The 11,626-nt window shown below is 42.0% G+C and overlaps 1 protein-coding gene across 3 annotated transcripts in view; it reads left to right on the forward strand.

Moving 5' to 3' along the window:
- The window catches only part of AOPEP (aminopeptidase O (putative)), a 382,025-nt gene that overhangs the window by 91,676 nt on the left and 278,723 nt on the right, over positions 1-11,626 (forward strand). For all 3 annotated transcript variants that reach the window (XM_024132867.2, XM_028494111.2, XM_024132866.3), the window contains one exon: positions 5,964-6,117. In XM_024132867.2, the coding sequence (XP_023988635.1) occupies positions 5,964-6,117 (154 nt within the window). The remainder of the gene's footprint in view (positions 1-5,963; positions 6,118-11,626) is intronic.

Genomic DNA, 11,626 nt, shown 5'->3' on the forward strand with positions numbered 1-11,626 from the left:
TAACATTTCTTCAGCAGTTAACATTTCTTCAGCACTTACTATGTGCCAATTACTATGCCTAGAGATTTCTGTCAATATATATGTTATCTAATTTAATCCTCACATAATGCTGTGAGGTAGAGACTGTGATTATTCCCTTGTTATAGATGAGGAATCTGATGCATGGAGAGATTAAGCAATGTGCCCAGACTGGTAAGGGTGGATCAGGGAATTGAACCCTTGCAATCAGATTCCAGAGCTGGAACTCAGTCAGTGTATATATTCAAGAGAAATAAACTCTCGTCAACTCTCCTTGCAAGGTCGACTTATCCCAAACAATAGATAATCCAGAAATTATTTCTCTTTGTCTTTGGAATGCACGCTCTGCTTTCTGGGGGCAGTATTCCCACCTTGTTATTTGCATTTTTTTGCAGTCTGGTTTGAGGGGAGGTCAGCTATTCCCTGAGCCGCTACCTCCCTGTAGCAGTGGGCTGTCTTCATGCAAGATTGGACTCAGTGGAATAATCCGTGAACAGACAACCCGAAAGAGACTTTGCTACCAAATGAGGATACTAGACAGGCCCTTATAGTAATGAACTAACAAGATCCTCCCCAGAGCCCTGGAAGCATTCAGTTGTCGCAGCACTGGCTCCAGATTTACCCAGGGTCAGGCAAGAAGCCCACTGGACTGGACCTTTGAGAAGCTTCTGAGAAGAGTCCAGCTAGGGTCTTTGGGAAGTGGGTTCCTGGCCAGTTGTTATGTGGCCCAGCCTAGTGATGATCTGCCCCTATTTGACTTGCTTGGTAGCCTAGAAAACTTTTTTACTTTAAAAGCCTGAAGGATGAAACAGTTTCTTCCATATGAGCTCCACTAGTAGAGAAATCTAAAAAAATAAGAAGTCTTGAGGGCTGTATAGGAGAAAATCATTTTGAACATTTAGAGTATGGGTTTGGGAGATGTTTTCAACACATTCCCCCCTCAAATCCTTTTCTTTCTATTATTTAACTTCCTGAGAAGACTGTGGAGAGAGCATGGCAGTTCTAAAATACTTTTTCTGGACTTGACTCAGGTTCTGTTATCACTTTTGCTCTCTCACTCCCAAACTCTAGGTCATTTTAAGGTTTCTTACTTTTTTAAATTGCTCATCTCATTCCAGTCCCCTGCCACACCCCTCTGTGGCTTTCAGTGCCCTCCCCACATCACCTTGAGCGTACAGACATTCTGATAAAGGTGTGATTGGGCGGGCACTCTGTGTGGATCCTCATGACCATGTGCAGGCATCTAACAGATACCTCTTATTCCATTAGCTGTGTTCTTTCTGGAAAGTAGTTGCAACTCCTGCTATTTCCACAAGTCTCATCTTGTCCCTGTGCTAGATGGACGGTACAAGAACTAGAGGGGCAGCAGAAAAACAGCTCAAAAGTTCAAAGCAGAACGTAGGGAGAAAGCCTACTGTGCATAGTGTTTCATCCTTTTTTTCCCCCTAAGCTTTATTGAGATATAATTGACATGTAACATTACGTAAGTTTAAGATGTTCAATGTGATGATTTGATATATGTATATATTGCAAAATGACCTCAGTAAGGTCTCTCTCTCTCTATATATATATCTATATCTCTCTCTATATAGATATATATGTGTGTGTGTGTGTGTGTGTGCATGTGTGGTGAGGACCTTTAAGATCTACTCTCTTAGCAACTTTCAAATGTACAATATTGTTAACTGTAGTCACCATGCTGTACATTACATCCTCAGAACTGATTCATCTTATAACTGGAGGTTAGTACCCTTTGAACACGTTCACCCATTTTCCCCCCAACTGCCCTCCACCTACCACCCTCGGCAGCCACCAATCTACTTCCTCTATGACTTTTTTTTTTTTCCTGTTAGTTTCCACATGTGAGTGTGGTCATACAGTATTTGTCGTTTTCTGTCTGATTTATTTCACTTAGCATAATGCCGTCAAGGTACATCCATGTTGTTGCAAATGGCAGGATTTTCTTCTTTTTTTATGAATGAATAATATTCCTCTGTGCGTGCATGTGTGTATCACATTTTCTCTATCCATTCCTCTGTCATTTGGGGCTTAGGGTGTTTCCATGTCTTGGCTATTATGAATAATTCTGCAATGAACATGGGGTGCATCTATCTTTGAGATAAGTGATTTCATTTCCTTCAGGTATATACCCAGAAGTAGACTTCATTCTACAGGTTCCCTTTGTGTCTCTCTTGTGTTGGATCATCTGTCTTCCTCTTACTTGGTTTACTACCTCCTTTTGAAGCATATTTTACATACTCTAGTAGCTTCCAGAGAATAGAATGTGTGGGAGGTGAATTTTTTTTTGAAACTTTACGTGTCTGAAAATGTCCTTATTGTATGTGATTTTTGTTTTCTCTCTCTTTTGGAAGCTTGTAGGATCTTGTCTTTATCCTCAGGGTTCTAAATTTCATAATGATGCATCATGATGTGGCTGGATTTGTATCCAGTGTCCTAGATATTGTGTGCCCTTTCAATCTGAAAACTCATGGTCCCTTAACTTTGGGGAAATTTTCTCGAATTTCTTAGCTGACAATTTTCTCCCTTCTATTTCCTCTGTTGTCTTTTTTCTGGAGCTTCTATTACTTACTGGACCTTCTGAACTGCTCTTCTATTTTTCCCTCATGTTTTTGTCTTTTTTTTTCTTTCTAGGGAGATTTCCTCAGCTTTATATCCCATCTTACTCCTTTTAATTTTTTTCTTTCCTTCTATCCTTAATTCTCTTTACTTTCAAGTCCTCTTTTGAAATCTTATACTGTTCTTGTTTCAGCACTGCAATAAATTCTCTGAACTTTCAGTGTGTTATCTGTTTGGTGTTTTTTGAAGTTTTCTTCTTCTTGCATGGTCACTGTCCTCCAAGTTGCTTGTTTCTGTTTGTTTTGGTCTCTCAGTTTTGCATTAGGGGCTTTCTAAAGATGCCTGAAGGTCCTTGATTTGTCTGTAGGCGTCTGGGGGTAGGGGACTAAAATGCTGATTGGAGCACTGAGTGAATACATAAGGCTTGTCATCTGTAAGTTTCATCATAGGCTGATCATAGGGAACCTCCAATGTCAGTATCCTTCTCTTGGGTTGGTCAGGTTTTTTCATTTTCCTGCCTGGAGGTAAAAACCTGGTTGTCAGCATTTTGGGAACCAAATAAGGGGAAATAGCTGGTGGTCTTAGTATCTGATATGCATATGTTCATCTAATCCCATTCAGTTTGCCTTCAACTATGCCATTCTCCCCCCAGAGGCCCTCTCTTTTATTCTCTAGAAAATAAACCTCCAGTTATTTGCTGGTGTGTGTGGGGGGGGGATGGGCAGATAGTCCAGGTGTGAGGAGTAGGGGAAGCCATCCAGAGATCTGAGCCCTTCTTAGTCATCCAGCCTGTCCTGCTTAGTTTAGTACTTCTTCTACTCCCAGCCTTTTGGGGGCACCTGGGGGATAAAATGAGGTGAATCTTGTCTTTCCCACAGCTAATTTAGGATTCAGGGCTGCCATGTCATTCGCCACTCTTCCCACCTGCATTCTGGCTTCCAGTATTTTGCGGTAATTGTCTCCTATTCTTTCTCCTTGTTCCTTTTGGTTTAAGCCTTTAAAAAAAATCCTTTTACTGTCCTTTAATTGGGTTTGGGGAGAAAGCAATTTAGGTCCTTTACCCATTTTTAAACTAGGATTATATGTGTTCTTGCTATTGAGTTGTATGAGTTCCTTATATATTTTGGATATTAACTCCTTATCAGATAAATGTTCAAGCTTCCATTTTTACCCGAAATCCTCACTATTGCTGTTTATTTACTGAACCCCCAAGAGTCTGAAGTTTTAAAAGGAAGGTTCAATGGCCCATGTTAAACACTCCAAGATATGCTTCAGAGAAAGAATGACCAGACCACACAGCCCTTTGACCAAGACAGTCTTGTTATTTAAAATTTTTCTTTTAAACCTAGGATATTCAAAACATTTAGTTCTTTACCCATACCTTCTTTCCTCTTCTTCTATCTCCACCTCCCCCCACCCAACTTGTGCCAGCTCTCATGGTGTTGTTCAGTCCAAATTGAAGTTCTTCATGGAGCAACTACAGGGAGGCATCAGGTTGCGAGTGAGGTAGTTATGAGAAAGTAGAAACATTAGGGAGGTGGGTGCAGTACAGCATGTCATGTCAGATCCATGTCAGGTTTTTATCAAGACTGCTGGGATTGTCTCTGCCTTCTTCTTACTGGCTTGGGATCACAGCAGCCATTTTCTTTAAAACTGTGGTTTTCCTTCAAGCCCAGTAGAAGCTATGCACGTCATCAGATTGTCTCCAGCATCACTGGATTTGGTTGTCTCTTTGAAGAGGAGCAGACCTTCAGCTTCTTAGTCAGCTGTGGAGGAAGTGATCTCAAGAGTGGCCATTCTGATTCTAGAACCAGGATCAAACTTACAAGCAAGTTTGAGAGAATGGCTGCCTCTTTAATGGGTTTCCAGCAGCATGCCCTTCTACATGTCTTCTTCAAGTATCTCCTCTAATAACTTCTAAACGTGATATCATATTTATTCAAACTTGATATCATGTTTATTTTGTCTTTGTTTCCTATTTAAAATTTTGTTTTTTATCAGAGAAGTTCTGTCATGTATTTCTTTGGATCTAAGTTGGTAGAGTTTCAGACCCCACTAGTGACCCCACTAACCTTCCGAAGTTCAGAATCAGTTGAGAGACAAAAATCCAAGCATATGGAGAGAAAAATCTAACCTATTACTGATTTTTACTGGTAAAGCACTTAAAAAAATGTCAGTAGAGGTCTGCTGGTCAATATAGGCATGGTAATATTTCTACCCTGAATTTGACATCTTATTCACTCATTGACCAAACTGGGTGACCACAGGCCACTCTATAAGTGTTTAACCCTCAAAAACTTAAAACAAGAAAGAAAAGAATAGCTCCTCAAAAGGAGTCAGTAAGGGGTGGAAAGAGAAGCTAGGGGTGTTACTCTAGTGGAAGTTCCCCCCATGGGAACATGAAGAGTGGAGAACTGTGTTCCATAATGTGAGGTGATACCAAATCCCTGAAGACACACCATTAATTTATAGCAGATGCTCCGAAAAAATAATATATTAAATCAGGTTGAGCAATACATTGAGATTTCAGTAACATTAAAATCATTTTCCCATCTTAGAAGAAAGGAAGCATAGTGTTATAAGTTTAGTCATTTATTCCTTTGGTTAAAAAACCTTCTTTATGGTTTGGACTAAGTGGAGGGTATACCTTTGGCTCTGGTAGGGAGCCCCAGCTACAAATTCCAGCCCTGTTACAAAATAGCTGGGAGTCCTTGGCTCCCCTGAACCTCTGTAGACCTGTTTTTCATCTGCTTAATGAGGAATTGGGACCAGCCCAATACATTAACAGATAAAAAGGGTGAGGGATAAGATTAAACTTCCACAGATAAGTGGTTTCAGGGTTGGGACTAAAATCCAGGTACTTTCCTTCCCTAGTCTCATTGTTTTTTACTATATGCATTTTAGATTGACTTGAACTGAATTTAGACAAAGTAGTTTGGCAGCACAGAAGCGATCATTCATTTGTTCATTCACTCATTCATTCAACACAGCATCTTCTTTTTTATGCCAAGTACCGTGCTAGGCAGTACGGATGAGCCGTGTCCTTGACTCCATAGCAGCATACAACCTCTGTCTTTACGCATTTGCAGCTATTAGTGGCCACCTCTACCACCCTTCATTTATAGCCTCACTTGAATGGCTTCAAACTGATCCCTGGAAGAGATCCAGATCTCCTTGGCTGTCTTGAATCCATCATCCCTGTTTTGCTTTCCCTGAGACCTAGAATAATGCCCCCACAGTTGACATGACAAGAATTAGCTCATCCCAGCTTAGCACACAATCTCTTCAAGGGACTAAAGAGAAAAATTACAGAGTAAGGTCTAGGACCATACATTGGCCTCATTATGTTTTTCTCGTTCTATTTATAGGATGCTCAAGTTGGCATTACTACGTAACCATGCCAATGCCAGCCTCCACCTTCACAATTGCAGTAGGATCCTGGACAGAAACGAAGCCAGAGATCTGCTCATCAAATGATCTGGCAACAGAGAGCTCCTTCTCACCTTTTGAGGCTGACTTCAGGTTTGTACTTGGGAACTTGCTGAAAAACAAACACTTGAGGGAGCAGTATGATGCATTTATTCCAAGCACTGGGAATGTGAGTCATTCCTGCTGAGAAATTGAACCAAAATATGATTAATGAAAGCGGGAAAAGCCCTGCTGGGAGAGAAAGAGAGTTGAGAGGCAGAAATGTGGGCATATTGTTTATGCAGAAAGAGAAAAGAAATATATATGAAATCCTCTGTGTAGTCAGGTGAAATATTTTTATGTGTTTCATTAAGTCAACAGAATCTTCAGATTCAATACTTTCCTTCTACATCTTTTAACTTTGGTTTTCAGTACTTACTTGTTCAAAAACGCAACTTAATAGAAAGAAGTTGCTTGTCTGATGGATTACCGTGTAGGCCACTCTGCTGTTTTGGTTCCGTGACTGCTATTAGCAGTGCGTTTGTAGGGGCAGCCCTACAAACGTGGGGGGAGTCAGCTTCCTTAGGAGCACAGGACATGAGGAAGCTGTCAGACGGCCGTTGGGTTATGAGAATCTTGCCAGGTCAGGGCTCTGTTAACTTCAGCAGCAATGTCTTCTTTTTCAGGGTAGGTCAGAGAAAATCGGTTTAAAGTTTTTAAAAATTAGTATAGGCGGGCTTCCCTGGTGGCGCAGTGGTTGAGAGTCCGCCTGCCGATGCAGGGGACACAGGTTCGTGCCCTGGTCCGGGAAGATCCCACATGCCGCGGACCGGCTGGGCCCGTAAGCCATGGCCGATGAGCCTGCGCGTCCGGAGCCTGTGCTCCGCAACGGGAGAGGCCACAACAGTGAGAGGCCCGTGTACCGAAAAAAAAAAAAAAAAAAAAAAATTAGTATAGGCTCTTGGATATTTACTTGCAGCCTCCCGAGGCATTCACCTATTTCTAGTTTTCAGAGCCAATAGGGAGGAGAATGCACATATGAGGCACAGAAGTGTGCTCATTGTGCATTGTTGCATCATGCTTTATTCCTAGGACTTTGACAGCCACCTCAGTTTAATCTTTTTTCCTGTTTACAGAAAGTCACTAAGTCAGTACCATTTGGAGGAGAGTAATGATACAGATGCTTAGTTCGTCCTTGAAAACCAACTAAGATACGCTCTTAGTGCAAATTCCTTTTGTTTTATTTTGCTACGTTGCTTTCATTCTTACCACCGTGACAACAGTGGTTGGTATCCTTAGGAGATAAAGCCATTGAGGCCTCTCTTAACATAGGCATGACTTATTGCCCGCATTTACTTTTTGGAGGAAGGGAAGTAATTTCTACTTCCTACTCAGTAACTTGCCTATTTTGGACTGTCAACCCTGAGCTATATAGAGGATCCTAGATTGCTTATTGGATTTTACTTATGCACTCTTGAGGGAAGAAGAGAATTGTGCGCAGAAGTGACATGCTGCTTTCACATGGGAACATTTAATTGCATGTGCAACCCTCCTATACTCTCTTCCTTTGTTACCGAGATCACAAAGTAGGCCTCACTTTGCAGTTGCAGGCAGCCTAGACTTCTGAGTGGGGAGGACAGGTGCCCTGGAGAGTCACTTGGATTCACAGTGCACTTGGTATGAGTGAGAAATAACCTTATTTTCCATTAAGCCACAGAAACACTGGGGCTATTCCTTACTGCAGCATATCCTAGCCTATCCTGAATTGATACAGCAGCCACTGGATGTGGCAGTCAGGGAAAGTCTTGATCTAAATGTCATCTCAGTTAGTTCTGAGGATAAACCTATAAGTTAGATAGGCTTTATTATCTCCATTTTTCACATAAAAATACTGAAGCTTCAGACAGCAACTTGTTCATGTTCATAACCCTACTGAGTTACAATGCCCAGATTTACATCTGGGCTTGACCCCCTAGAGAGGTGTTTCAGAATCTTGCCTGAGGACTTTTAAAAACTCTATGTAACATCCACACCTCACCTGGAGTCTGATCTACCTTCCCACCTGGAGAGTCAGCACCATGATTGAGCCACGGTTGTTGATTGGAACCTGTCATGTTGGAATAGAAAACAGAAGTTGAGAGCATTGCCTCTGAGGCCGAAGGTGCCATTTCTACTGATTGGGTATGTCTCTTTGGGCAAGCCATACTTCCCTTCTCTGTAGAATAAAGACTTTGTTCGGGGTTCTCAGATTCTTTGTGGTAAAGAAGCACTGTGCTCTTCATCTACACCCTCAGGACTCATTGACTCTTAGGGGAGGTGTGCATTGAAAAATGTGTGCCTTAGGAAGAGAGGCGAAAGCAAAGATAGAAATTTGTTATTTTGTCCTTCTAGCCATATTCCCAGAGACACGAGGTGGGGGAGTGGGCAGCAGCCATTTCTCGTGTGTGCTCTTTGCTGCCCAGAAGTAACTGCAATGGCTTTTCACTCTTCTTGCTCCCATAATTGTGGTGGGAGCAGGATATGGACAGATCGAGTGGGGATTCTGGGAAGAGATGGTATCTGAAATTCCTATTGGGGTTTAGGGGAAGGGGTAAATCTGTCTCCTCTTTTGTCCTCCTGAGTCAGAACCAATTGAGAAGTAGACAGAAGGAGAGCAAAATAAAGGTTTTTTTGGTTGACGGAAGCTGGACGGAGGGAGTGTTCAGGTGCACAGTTTCAGCGGGCTTTCTAGTACTTCATTTCCAAATTAGACAAACTTACCCACCCACCCAGTGATCCACCCAGCTGGACCTCTGCCAGCCTCCATAACACAGATGCACACAGACTGCCTAACAGCCAAAAGTAACCCCTCTGTGGGCAAGCGGACTAAACAAGAGAAAGCCCAGAGTGCAAGCCAGTCTGATCAGCTGTGGAGAGAGGTCAAGGGTGCCACTCCGGGGAAGCATGTCCTTGTATGGAAACAAGGGCCTGCGGAATGGAGTCCCTCCCGCACGCCCTTTCACGTCTGGCATGCTATGACTAAGTTTTCCCTCCGTTTATCACTGTGCTTGTCCATCAAAAATGTACTGCTGATAAATTAGTAGCTTACATTTGCTTAATCCTTCCCTGGCTGCGTGCTTCATGTGTGCTGTCTTTAGTCATCAAAGGGTGGCTTTGTGTTTTTATCCATTAAATCTTTGGCTCCATGCTAAGTTTGCCAACAGAGGTGCTCTGAAGTGCCAACCGCAGTGGTGTTTTTGGTTATGTTCACATCTGGTCCCCTTGGCTCGCCCCCCAATACCCCCCCACCCTGCTGCCCTTTTCTACTTCAAACCTTCCTAAGACCGCCAGTTCAATTCATGTAAATGTAACGTATACAGGGGCCTTATATACCACAGGCTTGCATTTGACTGAAGTGTTCATCTGGGTCCCAGAAATTTGACCAAAGTATTGGTCACTGAACTTTTGATCACTGTTCATGTGGCCTAAATTATCGGAAGAACATTCTTCCAGCTCCAGTTCCACACATGCTCTAGCCCATTCTGGGTGAGCAAATACGTTAGTTAACAGGCACTTAGGTAAACTTTTGAAAGTTTATCAATTTTCTTTGGCTGCAGTATAACCTTCTCCAGCCACAGGGGAATCTTTGTGTTATGTTTAACCTCTCAAAAGGCCTTTGTTAAAGCATTGTCTTCACCTGGGGGCCATGCAGTTTAAGCATGACATGGAAACTTGGATAAAGTTCAGAGGACTCAGGAAAAATGATTGAAAGCATGGAAAACAGGCAACCCAAAGAAGAAAAGGCATTGAGGTTGTTCATTCTAAAGAAGGGAAGACTTGGTAGGGGAAGAGGTCTTCTTTAGAGTTGTAAAGGCGATGAAAAATTCCCTTGTGGACTATGGAGGATGAATGCTGTTTCTATCTCTTTGAGAGTCTTGAAAAGAAGGAAAAATGTGTATATAACATATTATACATACATATAAATCATAGGAAAAAAATGCCAATTTCCAGTACACCCTTCACTATGAGAGAAGGCTTTCCATATCTTTCTGGCTTGGTTTGATTTCTCCAGCCCTTGCTCCCTCAAGGTATTTCGGCTTTCTGTCTCTTACTGCACCCATCTCAGTTTGCTTTGCAATGTACTGAATGCCCTGAGAAAATGCATCCAGCTTCCAGACACTACTACATCACTGTATATATCGACATCACTGTCAACAATTCATTGGGGGCTGGTGCTGGCATTTTGAACACTCGTGATTTTTACGGTAAGCAAGCATCTAATCTGCTTGCTGAAATATGTTAATAAATTGTGTAAACTGTGTCACTGTACCTTTCAGAATTTAAAATTTTTTCTCCCAAGAGAAAAAGCTCCTCAAAGATAGGGTTGGAGATTTATTCATACGTGTGTACACAGCAGCATCCTCCGAGGTGCCTTGAACAGAGCAAGGATGCTGGAAATAGTTACTAAATTGTCAGATCGAACCGAGGAAGGGGTTTGTGAGTGAAGGCTATGCATTCCCAAGGGAGACTTTTCTAGCCATTCCTTTTGAACCTATGACAGGGAAACATTTGTGTCAGGTGGTTCTAGTTCAGAACCTTCTTGAAACAAGAGGATGGCTGAAGGAGAACTTCCTGACAGTTTTCAATCTTGTGATTATGAGTAAAACACGGTCACTCTTACTCCTTGGAAGGACCTCTTATAAAATAATTTCAGCCTAGAAATTGTATGAGAGGGAACCAGTGATCAGGTTCCCATCATTTACTAGCCTAACATATATTTCACCAGTTCTTCCCTCTCCTGCCCACTAATGGGCAAAAACTACAAGGAGGATCAGGAAGCCAGAGAACCACGGACCAGCTGAGCTGAGCTTCGAAAAAAATCCAGGATCCCAGTTAACTCAAGAAGCATCATGAAGTATGTAGAGAAGGAGGGTCAGCAGCGAGGAGCTTATGATGATTCACGATGTGATGAAAAGAACAGTTCTTACTCTTTAGGAATGTTGTGTGGATTAATTGGGATAATGTATGTAAAGTGTTCAGAACAGTGCTTGGCACATAGTAAATGTTCAGTAGCAGTTGTGGTAGGAGTTATGATTGTTTATTCTTATTATAGTTAGTATTACAGATTATTAATTAACAATCGAATATTATTAATAATCTGTACTATTAATATATTTACTCTGGTTACAAGTCTGGGCACAAGGAAGAGGTATTTACAAATGCTTGATTTGCTGGTATTGAGAGTATATTGGAGCAGACACATACGCAGAGATTAATAACTGAAGGTCAGTGTGAAAGGAAGATATAGCATCTTTGAGTTAATACTGGTTCTGTGGAAGACTATTCTTGACTCTGTGCAAGTACAGTGTTGCCTCACCGCTTTCGGAACATGGCTGTTGTATGAAGAGGGGCTTCTGTGGTGGGTTGTCATGGAATCACAGAGCCAGAAGAAACCTTAGAAACCATTTTAGGTTTTCTGTTTGTTTGTTTTTAATTAAAGCATAATTAACATACAACAGAATGCATGGATCTTAAGTGTTTGGCTTGATGAGCTTTTTTTTTTTTTTTTGCGGTACGCGGGCCTCTCACTGTTGTGGCCTCTCCCGCTGCGGAGCACAGGCTCCGGACGCGCAGGCTCAGCGGC

The sequence above is a fragment of the Physeter macrocephalus genome, chromosome 9, assembly GCF_002837175.3.
Source record: "Physeter macrocephalus isolate SW-GA chromosome 9, ASM283717v5, whole genome shotgun sequence".
NCBI classification, from domain to species: Eukaryota; Metazoa; Chordata; class Mammalia; order Artiodactyla; family Physeteridae; genus Physeter; species Physeter macrocephalus.